Source organism: Anarhichas minor, unplaced genomic scaffold (assembly GCF_050575085.1).
Source record: "Anarhichas minor isolate MPS153535 unplaced genomic scaffold, ASM5057508v1 ptg000011l, whole genome shotgun sequence".
Lineage (NCBI taxonomy): Eukaryota > Metazoa > Chordata > Actinopteri > Perciformes > Anarhichadidae > Anarhichas > Anarhichas minor.
The window spans coordinates 3,344,580-3,361,790 of record NW_027466457.1 but is presented as its reverse complement, the minus strand read 5'-3'; the positions used below and the strand labels follow the sequence as shown (position 1 = coordinate 3,361,790).

General features: G+C 46.4%; 1 protein-coding gene across 1 annotated transcript; it reads left to right on the top strand.

Moving 5' to 3' along the window:
• The first annotated feature begins 4,762 nt into the window (after nucleotides 1-4,762).
• Nucleotides 4,763-16,566, top strand: LOC142947365 (uncharacterized). The gene is made up of 3 exons (XM_076088899.1): nucleotides 4,763-4,970; nucleotides 5,656-6,429; nucleotides 16,103-16,566. The coding sequence occupies exons 1-3, from the start codon at nucleotides 4,817-4,819 to the stop codon at nucleotides 16,279-16,281; spliced, it is 1,107 nt and encodes a 368-aa protein (XP_075945014.1). The 5' UTR covers nucleotides 4,763-4,816; the 3' UTR covers nucleotides 16,282-16,566.
• Nucleotides 16,567-17,211: the final 645 nt, after the last annotated feature.

Here is a 17,211-nt window from a genome sequence, read left to right as displayed (position 1 = left end):
AGTACCTATCCTTGGGGTGTGCCACTGTTGTTCAGCACTATGTACCTCACGTTGGGGTGTGCCACTGTTGTTCAGCACTATGTACCACACGTTGGGGTGTACCACTGTTGTTCAGTGGTATGTACCTATCGTTGGGGTGTGCCACTGTTGTTCAGCACTATGTACCTATCGTTGGGGTGTGCCACTGTTGTTCAGCGGTATGTACCTATCCCTCGAGTGGTATGCCGGTACTTTTCCTTTCACATACTATAATCCAGTATAAGGTAATATACCGTAAAAGTAAATTACGGTAGCTTCACCGTAAGAAAACGGTAAATTACTGGCGTCCCTGCTGCCAGTAAGTTGCCGTTATTTTATGGTGAAATTGTTTAGACCACTCACCTGACACTATGGAGGTCTGGCTTCAGGATAATTTAACCGCACGGCATGATTGGTGATTTAATGTTTCTATCAGACGAGGATTTCTAATAGATTTTCTTTCAACACACATTGATTATTTTCCTTGAAACTAACAAGTTAACAGATATTAATATATTCACCGAATGGGAAACATTCATTTCCATCCATCCATCCATTTTCCACCGCTTATCCGGGGTCGGGTCGCGGTGGCAGCAGGGCAAGCAGGCCGACCCAGACCTCCCTCTCACCGGCAACATGTTCCAGCTCATTCTGGGGGATCCCGAGGCGTTCCCAGGCCAGCTGGGAGATGTAATCTCTCCAGCGTGTTCTGGGTCTTCCCCGGGGTCTCTTCCCAGTTGGACGTGCCTGGAAAACCTCCAGTGGGAGGCGTCGAGGAGGCATCCTAATTAGATGCCCGAACCACCTCAGCTGACTCCTTTCGACGCGAAGGAGTAGCGGCTCGACTCCAAGCTCCCTCCTGATGACCGAGCTCCTTATCCTATCTCTAAGGCTGAGCCCGGCCACCCTACGGAGGAAACTCATTTCGGCCGCTTGTAGCCGCGACCTTGTCCTTTCGGTCACGACCCAGAGTTCGTGACCATAGGTGAGGGTAGGAACGTAGACCGAGTGGTAAATTGAGAGCTTTGCCTTCCGGCTCAGCTCCCTCTTCACCAAGACGGTCCGGTGCAGCGCCTGCTTTACTGTTGCAGCTGCACCGATCCGTCTGTCGATCTCCCGCTCCATCTTACCCTCACTCGTGAACAAGACCCCGAGATACTTGAACTCCTTCGCTTGAGGTAGGCACTCCGTCCCCACCTGGAGGGAGCAATCCACCGGTTTCCGGCAGAGCACCATGGCCTCAGATTTGGAGGTGCTAACTCTCATCCCCGCCGCTTCACACTCGGCTGCAAACCGTCCCAGTGAATGCTGGAGGTCACGATCCGAGGAGGCTAACAGGACCACATCATCTGCAAATAGCAGAGAGGCGATCCCGAGACCCCCGAAACTGACGTTCTCCGCCCCCAGGCTGCGCCTAGATATCCTGTCCATGAAAATCACGAACAGGACCGGTGACAAAAGGGCAACAAAAGGGCGGAGGCCAACACCCACCGGGAACGTGTCTGACTTATTGCCGAGAATGCGGACACAGCTCCTACTGCAGTCGTACAGAGACCGGATCGCCCGTTGTAACGGGTCCGGCACCCCATACTCCCGCAGCACCCCCCACAAGATCCCCCGAGGGACCCGGTCGAAAGCCTTCTCCAAGTCCACAAAGCACATGTAGACTGGTTGGGCAAACTCCCAGAGCCCCTCCAGTAGTCTTGCGAGGGTAAAGAGCTGGTCCACTGTTCCACGGCCGGGACGGAATCCGCACTGCTCCTCTTGAAACTGAGGTTCGACAAGCGGTCGGAGCCTCCTTTCCAGCACCCTGGCATAAGCCTTCCCCGGGAGGCTGAGTAGTGTGATACCCCGGTAATTCGAGCACACTCTCCGGTCCCCCTTTTTGAAGATGGGAACCACCACCCCGGTCTGCCATTCCATGGGCACTGATCCTGACCCCCATGCGACATTGAAGAGGCGTGTCAGCCAGGACAGCCCAACTATGTCCAGCGCCTTCAGCATCTCAGGGCGGATCTCATCCACCCCCGGCGCCTTGCCACCAAGGAGCTTTTTAACTACCTCAGCGACCTCTGCCAGGGATATGGGTGAGCCTCCCCCTAGGTCCTCAGGCGCTGCCTCCTCTGCAGAGGACATGTTGGTCGGGTTTAGGAGTTCCTCAAAGTGCTCTTTCCACCGCCCGACGATGTCCTCCGTCCGGGTTAGCAGTTCCCCCCCCCTGCTGAGAACAGCCTGGGGTAAGCCCTGCTTTCCCTTCCTGAGCCGTCGGATGGTTTGCCAGAACCTCCTTGAGGCCAACCGAAAGTCCTTCTCCATGGCCTCCCCGAACTCCTCCCATGCCCGAGTTTTAGCATTCTCGACCACCGCAGCTGCAGCCCTTCTGGCCTGCCGATACCTGTCAGCTGCTTCAGGAGACCCCTGGGCCAACCAGGCCTTGAAGGTCTCCTTCTTCAGCTTGACGGCTTCCCTCACCTCCGGTGTCCACCACCAGGTTCTCGGGTTGCCGCCACGACAGGCACCGATGACCTTCCGGCCACAGCTCCTAGCGGCCGCGTCCACAATAGAGGCTTTGAAAATGGTCCACTCGGATTCCGTGTCCCCAACCTCCCTCGGGATGTGTGAGAAGTTCTTCCGGAGGTGGGAGTTAAAGACCTCCCGGACAGGGTCCTCCGCCAGACGTTCCCAGTTTACCCTCACTACACGTTTGGGTTTACCGGGTCTTTCCAACCGGTTCCCCTGCCATCTGATCCAACTCACCACCAGGTGGTGATCAGTTGACAGCTCTGCTCCTCTCTTCACCCGAGTGTCCAAAACATACGGCCGCAAATCAAATGATACGATTACAAAGTCGATCATTGATCTCCGGCCTAAGGTGTTCTGGTACCAGGTACACTTATGAGCCACCTTATGTTCGAACATAGTGTTCGTTATGGCCAAACCGTGGCAAGCACAGAAGTCCAATAACGAAACACCATTCTGGTTCAGATCGGGCAAGCCGTTCCTCCCAATCACCCCCCGCCAGGTTTCTCCGTCATTGCCCACGTGAGCGTTGAAGTCCCCCAGGAGAACTATGGAGTCGGTAGGCGGCGCCCTTTCCAGGACCCCTCCCACCGACTCCAAGAAGGCCAGATACTCCGAACTGCTGTTTGGTGCATAAGCACAAACCACAGTCAGAGCTTTGCTCCCCGCAACCCGTAGGCGCATGGAGGCGACCCTCTCGCTCTCCGGGGAGAACTCCAACACAGCGGCGCTCAGCCGGGGGCTCGTGAGTATCCCCACTCCCGCCCGGCGCCTCTCACCCTGGGCAACTCCGGAAAAGGACAAAGTCCAACCCCTCTCCAGGAGCTTGGTTCCAGAGCCAACGCTGTGTGTGGAGGTGAGTCCAACTATTTCTAGCTGGTATCGCTCCACCTCCTGCACCAGCTCCGGCTCTTTCCCCGCTAGCGAGGTGACGTTCCACGTCCCTAGAGCTAGTCTATGTCGCCGGCGATCGGCATGCCCGGGCCTCCCGCCCGACCTACCGCCCGGTCTGCATAGCACCCGACCCCAATGCGTGTCCCTGCGGGTGGTGGGTCCACAGGGTGGCTGCTCCATGATGTTTATTCGGGCTGAGCCCGACCGGGCCCCATGGGCAAAGGCCCGGCCACCAGACGCTCGCCTACGAGCTCCCCTCCTGGGTCTGGCTCCGGGAGGGTGCCCCGGTTTCCCTGGTCTGGGCGAGGTCACTGTAGTCCGTGGGCTGCTCATCATTAGGGTTGTTTTGAACATTCATTTCTGACACAGCTAATAGAGACTGTTGGGGCTCAGGCCCGCACCATCCGCTCTACTGTTTAAACTTTAAAATCTCCCTTAACTGCTGCTGGCAAACAAGTCCTGGCAAAACAAGTTATTCAGGGTTACGCCTATCTGTGTCAAAAGGTAAGAGATTGGTGTTGTTTGTAAGTCCATGAACTATGCAGCTTCATGCAGCAGTTATTTCTGTCACACCCCCATTTTACACCACAGCAGTCTAGCTTATCCTGTCTCTTCTCAATGCCACTTGTCAAGCTCATGCATATTTAACTGCTCGTCCTGCTATCAGATGAGCCTTACTAGCTGAAGGGGTGGAGCTGGGGAGATGAGGATGATGTGTTCAGCGAGGGGGCTGGGTTTATGAAAAGCAGCTACACCTGCCCCTCCTCACCACGAATGGATGCGTTATGAGACGGAGAGGAGTTCGTTCGGATCAGCTGCAGACAGGAGCGGGCTCACAATGCCTAGAGACTAAAACCTGGATTCTACACTTTCATTAACTGGATCTTTAGAAGATGAAAATAGTTTCAGAGGCTTTGGCTGAACGGTACTTTGGACATTGAGGAATACTTTAATATCATCTCTCCCTTCACTTCAACAGTGAACCCTCACACCAGAGAGAAGTGGAGAGGGAAATTCTGTGTTACCTCTCAGGGACCCGTGCATGGCACCACTGAACGGTGGAGCCAACCCCCGGTGCCACAAACTCAGGATGATGAACGGCTTCTAGTGGATTTATTTTTTACTCGTTGTCCGAACAGAGTGTGTTAGTGAGGTATCAAGACACTGTTTTCAAATAACATTGAAAGAAAGACAAAAAAGACACGGAGAAAAATGCCTTTTGGTGGGTTAGCAGGTTTGAAGAAACTTAACAGCGTGACAGCCCGTTGAAGTAAATAACACACACGCGCGCTGGTAGTTTTAGCTGCGTGTCAAATTAGCTGGAAGACGATGTTGTAGATGTAGTGAAGACAATAACTTTAATCGTAATTATTAAACAACAATAATGTCTGTAGTCCCGTTTTTGAGACAGTTTGTCAACGAGCGACTAACTGCTGCTGCTGAAGAAATATTCGAAGTTTTGGAGAAAACTATCGTCGAGCACGAGAAACAGATCGATCGTCAGCGCAGACTGTTGGATATCGTTTTGAAAGCGGAAGGTAAGTTAAACAGGATAGGTATGTAAAACCTTTATAGTCTTTAGAAAGCCAACAGATGAGCATGTCTGACACCATAACGTCACGTGTTGTATCTTCAGTTTTTCTATCATCACAGTATCATATTCTATTCATCCTCTGTCCCCCAGAGCTCCCACAACAACATGTCTGTGAGGAGGACATTTGAGGCTTTTATTTTGTAAAATGTCTCAATCAGTATTCTAAAATTCTTTTATTTTCAGTATGTCAGAGATGTCTTGAACATAAAAATATCAGTCATTTTATGGAATTATTGAGAATTATTTATTAATAGGACCTCAAATATTGAGAAATCATCTATTTCCAATTCAATTCATCTTATTTCCATATTATGCATTTTGTATCTATGCTCCCTCAATCCTGCTGTGGGCCATTTGAATGCGTTTACCATGAATGTAGTGTTTGTATTCAGCCATCACACACAATACAATTAGTGTAGCCAAATACAATCTAGTGTACAATATGACTGAAAAGACAGGCAGAAGCATAATGCTTCTATATGTTTATCCTACATTCTTATCAATTAAGCTAGTTAAGAAAATAAAGTAAGACAGAATATGGGTGCACTACCATTTTAGTGTCAGCTGATTTGACAACGGTTTCTATCATCACAGTAGTATCAGATTCCTTTCATCCTTTGTCCCTCCAGAGCTCCCACAACAACATGTCTGTGAGGAGGACGAGCATCTCTCTGACCAGCAGCAGCTCTTTGTTCAGGAGAGGAACTCCAGTCTGGACCAAGAGGACCCAGAACCTCCACAGATTGAAGAGCAGCAGGATGAACTCTGGACCAGTGAGGAGGGAGAGCAGCTTGTCCTGAAGCAGGAGACTGATGTCTTTATGTTGATTCCTACTTCTGAGGAAAGTGACCCCAGTGAAGACCAGACCAGACCAAACTTTAGTGTCGATGAAACTCAGCCTTTCAGCAACATCCCAGTTAAAAGCTCTGTGGTATCAGAACCAAGTGGTGACCAGCAGCTCCTCTCTCACAACTCTCATGAAGCTGAGAGCCAAGATCAGGAAGGAGGCAAGAATGGAGACTCAGGATCAACTGATGCAGAGCCAGAACAACAGAATCAACATCACGCAAACAATCCCGCTATGGCAACGATTCACTGTCATACTCAGACATTCAAATGTGACATGTGTGAGAAAGCTTTTAAGTGTAAGCCATATTTGCAGAGACACATGATAGTACACAAATGTACGAAGCTGCTTACTTGTAAAACATGTGGGAAAAGTTTCCAATATAACAGTTATTTAAAAGTCCACATGAGAATCCACACAGGTGAGAGACCGTATACTTGCAAAACGTGTGGAAAAGATTTCAGATTTGGCAGTAACTTAAACGACCATATGAGGATACACACAGGTGAGAGACCGTATACTTGCAAAACGTGTGGAAAAGATTTCAGATTTCGCAGTAACTTTAGCGACCATATGAAGATACACACAGGTGAAAAGCTGTATCACTGCAGCACAAACGTTCCAGTTAGAGCCACAAAAAATATGAACAAAAGCACGCACATCCAGGTTCCTTAATACTAAGAAGGCCGGCTCCATCATTGGCTGCAAACTGGACACTCTGGAAACGGTGGTGGAGAGGAGGACACTAAAGAAATATTATCCATATTGGATAACCCGGACCACCCTCTCCACCACCTACTGCAGCGCAGCACTTTCTCCAACAGACTCATCCAGCTCCGCTGTCACAAGGACTGATACAGGAGATCTTTGTATTCACATACATCACATTATGTCTGAACAGGATTTCTCAGAACTCATACAGTCTTTGATGTCTTGTGAGCCTTTGTTTCACACAGAAGTGGCTGTTAAACTAATGGTGTGATGTGGCTGACCGATTGTTGTGTGTGCATAAGAGCATTTGTCTAACGTCATTTTTAAAAAGACCAGCATCCTGGGTTTTCTGTAAGTAGTTCCAGTGTGCACTGTTGAAAAGACTGACAGCTTGATAGTTTGATGGACAGGAAACGAGATTGGAAACTGAATATAGCATCGCTTTTGTAATTAAATAATTGGTCATGTGTAAATATGTGTGAAAGATTTCAGATGTGGAAGTAACGTGAACACCCACATGAGAACCCACACAGGTTAAAAGTTGCATCACTGCTGTAATGGGAAAATATGTCATAGTCTCATGTGAAGGTTTAAAGAATGTAAGTCCTAAAAGAGCAGACACCAAACTGTAGTTTCAGTAGATGACTTTAATTAGTTTAGTATCCAGGTGTCTTGTTATCTGTTATCATTGTGCACTGTTTCTTTCTTCTTCGTAAGACAGAGACACAGAGAGGCCTTGATTAACAGAGATCCTCTGTTTGAAATACTTTTGACTTCCTTTGTGACGCGTTATCTGAAGTTGTAAAGGCGTAAACCTTTGCATGCAGATATGATGTGTGAGGGTAAAGAATGTCTATTCTGTCTCTGCAATGGTCATTTTAACGATGTCACAGTGGCTTCAAAGGAAGCATCTGTTGTGAGTTTAAACTGATTATTGTAAGGCAAACTGTGAACAAAGGGATTTGCAAACAGGAGATAAAGCATCTTCCTGACTGTCTTAAATGAAGTATACTAAGGCTTGAAGGATGACCTGCCTTTAACTGTGTTCTTTGTGTATTCTTGTTAGCTAAAGCAGATAACAGGAAGCTGTCTGAGTATAAATGTCCATGCATTGAGACTGTTATGCAGAGCACTCATACAGATCACTGCAATGTGTCTGTGAGACTGTTCTCTTTGCTTGCAAGCAAATAAATTGACTTTACAAACCTTGATCGTTCATCAAAACTCTGTTTTACTTTATATTGATAGAAAACCTCAACTTTCTTCTCCCGACTAGTCATAAGAAATATTCCACAACAACTTGGCGTTGTCGGCAGGATTGTGTTATACGGTGATGATTTAACTCAGAATAAAAACATTTTGAGATCGTAACACAGATCGCTTGACTACAATTGTTATAGGTTTGATGTAAGATCGTTGTTAAATTATCCAATACGTGAATTCTACTAACGAAACTGATAGGATAAGAATCGTGATAAACTAACTTAACGTGAACTTCAAATAAGGTTTTAGCAATAGTTTTTTCCTTCGGTAAAGAAACTTACGCTTTATAGTGACGACTATATTGTTTTTAAGATAACGTTAACGTGTCCATGCCTGAAAGATGGGTGGTAAGCAGAGTAAAAGCAGGGAACCCTCGGGTCCGATAGTGGATATGATGCGACAGAAACACGGAGATGGGTGTTTAGAATGCCTCACGTACTGGTCAAGAGAGTTTGGGTTTCCTGAAAACGGCTCATTGAGCGCCGCTAAGCTCAAAATGTTACGAGGGGATTTAGAAGGTAAATTGAAACAGATGAAAAATGGCAAGAAAGTCAAAGTTAAAGACTTGGAAATGTTAGAGAAAAACCAGATGTGTTTGACACAGTGGGAAAATGAGTGTGAAACTAGGGACAGAAAACAACTTATGAAATCTTTGACGTGTTTAAAAGAAGAAAAACAGATTCCAGACACACATAATCCATTATTGTCTCCCTCTGCTATGTATCCGAGTCTCACAGGAGCGAGCGGCCCCCTCCTGGACACGTGTTGCCGACCTTCCCCACAGGATGGCGTACCACAACAACCACCACCACCACCACAAGCACCACCTCCACCATCTCCTCCACCATACGCTGAAGCACCACTGGTGGGCAGACCAGCAACCCGGCTCCACACTCAACAGCAAGAACAGGCTCGCCTGGCAAACGAGAAGCTCCGACAGAGTCCAGCCTCACCTCACCACAACCCGGTTGTCTCTCCTCCGACGGCTGCAACATCGACACCTGCCACCTCACCATGGTCCTACACAGAGCCGCATAGCTGGCGGGGTGCAGCCGGCGCTGTCGTCAACTGGCTCGACCCCGACACACCCACACCAGCCTTCAACCTCGACACATCCGAAGCTTTCCAGGGGCCCATGATTCAGGTTCCAGGACCCGCTGATGGTGCTCCGGGTCTCGTGTTCAGAGCCTGGACTCAAGCTGACATTATGCAGGCCTCACTACATCTGCCAAGCATCCAGAATGGCGCAGCTTTCGCGAAAGACTTCCTGATATTCTGTAAAGAATTTATGCCGACCGGCCCAGAAGTGCATCGATTGCTGGTAAAACATGTTGGCCCAACTGACTTTAGCAAAATCAGGGCCACAGTTACAGGGGCTGGCCATGACACCCGCCAGATCAAGCTTGTCTGGACAGCAATGGAAAACGGTCCATATGTCACTTTCATCACAGCAGTCTGCGAGGCTATAGAAACAGCTTTCCCCTCGAAAGTTAACATGGCATTGATTAATAGCACCAAGCAAGGTAGGACTGAAGATGTGACATCATATCACCAACGACTCATGTCTGCATTCCAAACACACAGCGGTATTGAAGAACCGGCTGACAAAACAGCAATGTCAGTGTGGGAAACACATCTCAAGAATGCTTTCGTGAACGGGCTGCTGCCAGACATCAAAACAGCCACCGAACGCTCCGTGATTGGCCTGGAGGCCACTTCATCAAGACTTGATGAAGTGGTAAAACACGCACGACACAACTGCAAAATGCACAATGACACTCAAGCTAGACAGGAGAAGCTCTCCAAACAAACTGGAGAAAGAGCTCAACTTGCGATGCTTCAAGCTGTCAAACAGATGACGCTAGGAGTTGAGGGAGGCCAAAGACAACCCACCCAACCACGTAACAACTTTGGGCGGGGTCAGCAAAGGGGGCGTGGAAGAGGACAACACCGTGGAGATGTAAGAGGGCGTTTCCAAGATGGCCGCCAAAGAGGAGTTTCACGTGTGACACAAGACAATGAATGCTTCTACTGTGGAGAAACAGGACATTGGATCAGAGATTGCCCACATCGTAATGCACACAGCGGATCACGACAGCCACGTGGCCGACAGCAGGGAGGAGACGGAGGGGGTGACTTTCATCAACAATTTGGCACTTCTGACTGACGCGATGTGGGGAGGCGAGGTAATGCACGTGGGCAGGAGACGGCTGACTCCCTCTCAACTCCGGAACAGAGAAGTACACACACACACACACACACTGACTCAGTACGCACACACAACGCGCACATTTGCTGCAACGCACACACGCTTCCTCGCACGCACACTGCAGAACAACAATCCATACTCCTCAGTGTCATTTCACACTTAGAGCAACAACAAGTGAATGCATCTACACCACAACCACACACTTATTCAATGTTTTCATCAGAGTCATACAAAAATATGCCAACTACAAAGGTTATTGTGGAAGGGAAAGAATTAACATTTTTAGTAGATTCTGGGGCTACTCACTCTGTAATTCAACAGAAACATTTTCCTCATCAAAAGATGAGTGGGCGTTTTGTATATTCACAGGGGGCCTCTGGGGTAACTGTAACTGAAAAATTTACTGTACCTATGACGAGTGTACACTCCGACCAGACTGACCACGATCCTGACATTAAAGTGAAACATTCGTTTCTACTATCGACGCTTTGTCCAATTAACTTAATGGGCAGAGACTTAATGTGCGCTTATGGGATAGGACTGACGTCATCCTCTGATGGCCTTAAAGTGCTTAGGCGTAGAGTCGTACACCAAATGATACAGACTCCCTCTCTGTCACTTTTTGCCTATCAATGGTGGCTTCCTGTTGATGACGCACAACGACTTTGTCACACAGTAGACGCACGTGTCTCACCACATGCCGACCGCATGAACTACAAACATCTACACTGCACCTCATATATTTCTAGAGGACAAGATGTTTGCTATGAGGACAAGTTTTTTGAAGGCCTCAATGATGCAATTGCCTGTTCCACACTGTTTTGGTCTACTTATAGATCTGTTGTATCTCTTTCTCTGACTCCATCACAGAAAGAACTGTTTGATGTTCCAGATTCAGCTCCACACATCTCGCTGTCAAAAGGACGCGAGGATGAGTGGCGGGATTTGGGTCCATTCGTTGCACAATGCGAGGCGCTTACCGACTGGGAACAGACGCTGGATCCATTTGTCCTGCGATCACAATCTACAGGCTTCCACAGAACGTTTTGTGTGCTCTTATCACCAGCCTGCAGATCAGTCTATGTGTTTCATGAGCTTAACAAAGAAATTAAAACATTTTTAACTAAACCTGCATCTATTTCTCCCGCCCTTACTCTTGTTCCACAGACACTTTGGGCGGCGAACAAATATGACGTGGGCCTGATCAACAACTGTCAGCCTGTCGTTATCACTCCGCGCTCTGATTTTCGCCCCTCACAAGCACCAGTACCCTCTGCGCCAAGAGGCCATTGACGGTATTACACCTGTGTTTGATTCACTCCTGAAAGCAGGTGTGATTATTCCCTGTCCAGACTCTCCAGTCAGGATACCGATATTTCCTGTTAAAAAGATCAGAGATGCAGGCAAGCCTGTTGAATGGCGTTTCGTGCAAGACCTGAAAGCAGTAAATGCTGCAGTTCATGCACGTGCACCAAATGTGCCTAATCCTTACACTATTCTAGCTCAGATTCCTCCTGCAGCTAAATGGTTTTCTGTGGTTGACCTGTCAAATGCTTTTTTCAGTGTCCCGGTCGACAAGGACAGCCAATTTTGGTTCGCGTTCAACTTCAACGGTAAGCCATACACTTTCACCCGTCTGTGTCAAGGCTACACCGAGTCTCCAACCATCTACAATGATGCACTCAGAGAAAGCTTAGAAAGTCTAACTCTCTCACCAGGCTCTGCACTCCTGCAATATGTAGATGATTGCTTAATCGCAGCTCCTACTCAGGCACAGTGTCAGAAATACACAATAAAACTGCTACAACATTTAGCACGAGAAGGCCACAAGGCCAGCCTATCTAAATTACAGTTTGTAATGCAAAATGTACATTTCTTAGGTCATGACATTTCAGGGGAAGGGAAAACTCTCTCTCCTAAAAGAATCGCTTCAATCGTGTCGATACCAAAACCTAACACTAAAAAACAGATGATGTCATTTTTAGGCATGTGTTCATACTGTCAGTCGTTCATACCTAATTACTCACAAATGGAGCAGCCATTATCAAGTTTGATTCACGGTAAAAATCTCACAGCACATGACAAAATAATTTGGACAAAAGAAGGCCATTCGGCTTTCACACAAATGAAATGTGCTTTGCAAACACCTCCAACTCTTGGGTTGCCAGATCCGAACAAACCGTTCACTCAGACTGTAGATGAAAGACAGGGCTGCATGACCTCTGTGTTGCTACAATCACATGGTGATAAACTACGACCAGTTGCGTATTTCTCCGCAAAACTCGATCCTGTCGCTTCAGGCTTGCCACAATGTTTGCGTGCAGTGGCCGCGGCTGAAAAGGCACTCGCTGCCTCACGTGACATAGTAGGATACGCTCCATTAACTTTGCTCGTTCCTCATTCGGTGTCTTTGATTCTCCTCGAACAGAAATCGTCTCACCTTTCTGCAGCGCGATATTTGCGTTATCACACATGTCTCTTAGACATGCCAAACGTAACGGTCAAACGCTGTACTAATCTTAACCCTGCATCATTACTTCCTATTCCTGGTGACGGAGAGGAGCACAACTGTTTAGCTGAGCTCCAAGCTCAGTGCACTCCTCGCCCTGACTTGATGGACACTCCACTGCCCAATAGCGACATGGTAATGTATGTGGATGGATCTGCCTCTCGCGATCATACTGGTACTAATCTTGTGGGTTTTGCTGTTGTTTCGGACTCAGAAGTGCTGTGTTCAGGTTCTCTGCCATGTCACCTCTCAGCCCAGGCAGCTGAGCTCATCGCGCTCACCGAAGCATGTAAACTTGCTGAAGGTAAAACTGTTACAGTTCACACTGACTCTCGTTATGCATTCGGCGTCGTCCACGATTTTGGTAGTCTGTGGAAACACAGAAAGTTCCTTAAGTCTGATGGTAAACCTGTTTTGCATCACACTCTCATTGCTGAACTGTTAGAGGCCATTTTGTTGCCAACAGCAATTGCTGTTTGCAAATGTGCTGCTCATACAGGACACACTGACGTCATTTCAACAGGAAATGCATGTGCAGACGCTGCTGCAAAAGCTGCTGCTCGACTTCCTGTCCCCACTTCTTCTGCTCTCATGTCCTCATTTGTCTCAGCTCCCTCTTCTCTTACAGCTATGCAGACGTTGTCCACTCCGGAAGAACGTAGGCTGTGGTCAGCTTCAGGTTGCACATACACTGATGGACTGTGGTCAGGGCCTGATGCTAAACCATGTCTGCCTAAGCATTATTTCAGCCATTATGCTAAGTTGACACATGGGTTAGACCACGTGTCAAAAGGGGGAATGTTGAGTGCATTAAATGAGACATGGTTCACAAAGGGATTCACAGCATATGCACAAAAATTCTGTTCTGCATGTGTAACCTGCTCTACTCACAATGTAGGCAGGCCCGTGGCAGTGTCCAGCCAGGCTGCACATCCGCCTCCGACACGCCCTTTTGAGCACATTATGATGGATTTTGTTGAGCTATCTCCATCTGAAGGTAAGAAACACTGTCTAGTGATGGTAGACATGTGGTCCAAGTGGGTTGAAGTTTTTCCATCGAGTAAACAAACTGCTGCAACGGTAGTAAAGGCTCTGATTTCTGAAATCATTCCCCGTTGGGGCATTCCTACTAAAATATCAAGTGACAATGGTTCTCATTTTGTCAATCAGGCCATTACAGAACTAAGCGCATACTTGGGTATCGACTTAAGAACACACTGTGCTTACCATCCAGCCAGTGGTGGTGCTGTTGAACGAGAAAATGGTACACTTAAGACCAAGTTAGCAAAATGTTGTGCTGACACAGGTCTGCCTTGGACAAAAGCCCTGCCTCTAGTTCTGATGTACATGAGAATGAGAAAACGAACACGAAGCAATCTGAGTCCTTTTGAGATACTGTTTGGTTTTCCTCCTCATGTAGGAACTGAAGCACCAGGGGCGCCACTTCCCTCAACCGCCTTATGCGAACATGAAATGTTAACATATTGTGCACAATTGTCCTCTGCTTTATCTAACATAAGACAACAGGTGATTGCCGCTCTCCCGAGGCCAGCTGAAGGACCTCTCCACAAGCTGAAACCTGGTGATTTCGTGGTGGTGAAAGACTTCAGAAGGAAGCACTGGAACTCACGACGCTGGCTGGGTCCATTTCAAGTCCTCCTCGTCACTCAGACGGCTGTCAAAGTAGCTGAGAGGGCAACTTGGGTCCACGCGTCCCACTGCAAGAAGGTTCCAGAACCAGGAGACGCACCAACTGAAGCTTCAGGTGAGCTCGCACCTACAACAAGTGTCAGCCAACAGGCACCACCGAGGGAGGAAGGACAGACGGAGCCACCAACAGAGGAGATGCAGTGATCACGGACGGAATCACAACGGGCAGTTGACCGACAGACGCTTGCGTGATCTGTGTTAACTGTCCCAACGCAGATGCCACGCAAGAAAGACGGCTGGAAGAGCCCTCTCGACGTGTTTATGCCAACAAACACAAGAAAAGGAGCACGGTTAGGTCCTCTACAAAAGGACGAAGAACGCATTTTTTTTCATTATAGCTATATTCATATTATTGCTTGTTTCGTTTTCATTTTATTCTGTATTATGATGATTTTGATGCTCAGGTCTAAAGACAGTTTTTTTTTGTTTTTTTGGGTTTTTATCTTTTTATTCTTTTGTGTTTATTGAGTTGTATTGCTGGCTTCAAACAACCAGAGATCCTTTATCTCACAAAAACAGTTTTTCTTCAGATATCTCACATTTTGGGGTAATACTTCTGTTGTTATTGAAATGTCTTATAACATATTTTTACTATATTGTGTGATTACTGTATAATCAAAAGAGTGGAATGTAATGGGAAAATATGTCATAGTCTCATGTGAAGGTTTAAAGAATGTAAGTCCTAAAAGAGCAGACACCAAACTGTAGTTTCAGTAGATGACTTTAATTAGTTTAGTATCCAGGTGTCTTGTTATCTGTTATCATTGTGCACTGTTTCTTTCTTCTTCGTAAGACAGAGACACAGAGAGGCCTTGATTAACAGAGATCCTCTGTTTGAAATACTTTTGACTTCCTTTGTGACGCGTTATCTGAAGTTGTAAAGGCGTAAACCTTTGCATGCAGATATGATGTGTGAGGGTAAAGAATGTCTATTCTGTCTCTGCAATGGTCATTTTAACGATGTCACAGTGGCTTCAAAGGAAGCATCTGTTGTGAGTTTAAACTGATTATTGTAAGGCAAACTGTGAACAAAGGGATTTGCAAACAGGAGATAAAGCATCTTCCTGACTGCCTTAAAATGAAGTATACTAAGGCTCGAAGGATGACCTGCCTTTAACTGTTCTTTGTGTATTCTTGTTAGCTAAAGCAGATAACAGGAAGCTGTCTGAGCATAAATGTCCATGCATTGTGACTGTTGGGTAGAGCACTCATACAGATCATTGCAATGTGTCTGTGAGACTGTTCTCTTTGCTTGCAAGCAAATAAATTGACTTTACAAACCTTGATCGTTCATCAAAACTCTGTTTTACTTTATATTGATAGAAAACCTCAACTTTCTTCTCCCGACTAGTCATAAGAAATATTCCACAACACTGCAGCACAAAGGTTCCAGTTGTAGTCACAACCACACAGGTGAGTAGTCATTTACTTGGAAATTAAAGGGAAGAGATTTCAGAATGAATAGTGGCTTGTTGCTGTTGAGGAATCATCATGAAACGATTAGATGTTAGAGGTCTTGAGATAAGGAGTTTGAAGAAGTTTTGTAAATATGCAGAGTATGTGTAGGTTTTTATTGACGGATTAAAAGATCCATTTACAGGAAATAAAAGTTGACATTAGTTATAGTTGATAATATCACCTAAAATGTAGAGCCAAAACCACAGAAGAGACACCACAAAAGCAAAGGTCACAGATACAATGCATGCAAGATGACAATACCTGCGGGAAAAGATTCAATCTAACATCAGCATTTAACATCCATATGAGAGGCCATACAGGCGAGAAGTTAAATTTATGCAAAACACGGTCAAGAGTTTGGATGTAAAGGTGAGTTGAAAGTCCACGTGGAAACCCACATGCGTGTAAAACATGTGGAAGAGCTTTCAGACTCAGTGGTCCACATGATGAGATACTTTTATGGGTCTCATTTAGCGAGGTGTGTAAGATCACATAAGGGCCTTGCAGCATTGTATTTGCAAAGAATGTGGGAGATGATTTATTTCTAGTGGTTTACTGTGAAAACTAGAGAAACCGTAGAATTTAAACTCTTGGTGACGTGGTAACTCAATGAAAGTAGCTACATCTATGTAACTGAATGTAAAAGGTTTTAGATGTCAATGTCTTAGTGAAAGGTTTTTCTGTCATATGACTTTTACTTAGATTTCTGTGTGCAGACAGTACTTTCATGTGGGAGAAAAATGTATTTGTGTCTTGAAATATATTTGTGTAAAACCAATCATATCCATAATTTGAAATCTATCCATGTATATTCACATTCATCCTGTGATAATGGCCTGTATCATTGTCATATGTTCTTCACGTCTCTGAGACAGGGAGTCTACTAGTATAGCAGCCTTGGAGCCCGGGTGAAGATTTATAACACAGGACAAGAACAGGAGCTGATCGCTGTGCCGGGGGAACTTGGGGTAGAATGAAGGTATAAAATAATGTACAATGCTATTGTGAAGCGAGTTGACTCCGGACAGCTCGGTTTACTTGGATACTTTGTGATGCAAATAAATCTGCGTGAACTGAAGAAAATCCAATCTCTCTTGTGTTCTGTGGGTGTTCGTTACTGAGTTCCTAGTGAGATCCTGTGGTGTCTCACCACGAGTCAGATAGAGAACAGTTCCTGAGCCAGCCGTTAGGTAAAGTAAAAGATTCACAATCATGAAAAAAAGTTTCACAGTGAGTGCACAGTAGTGACCAAGTAATAGAAAGTAAGTTGTTGGTTTTGCCAAATGTTCATTTACAAATTCATAATCATTGTTTTAAGTTTAACAAGAATTTAGAATCAATCTAACTATAAATGTGTATAAGACCTGTTAACAAGCTAGACTGTGATGCAGTTCTATTACACTGTTCTTGATACTATTTTAATTCAGTGTCTGAGGGAGTGACGCCGAGATCGAAAAGTGGCCGTTGGTATGCTACTG

Excerpts from the sequence above, each read along its gene's own strand:
- LOC142947365 (XM_076088899.1), top strand. The coding sequence starts at position 4,817 with ATGTCTGTAGTCCCGTTTTTGAGACAGTTTGTCAACGAGCGACTAACT. Across the intron at positions 4,971-5,655 it reads TATCGTTTTGAAAGCGGAAG|AGCTCCCACAACAACATGTC; the intron begins GTAAGTTAAACA and ends TTGTCCCTCCAG. Across the intron at positions 6,430-16,102 it reads AAAAGATTTCAGATTTCGCA|GTGAGTTGAAAGTCCACGTG; the intron begins GTAACTTTAGCG and ends TTGGATGTAAAG.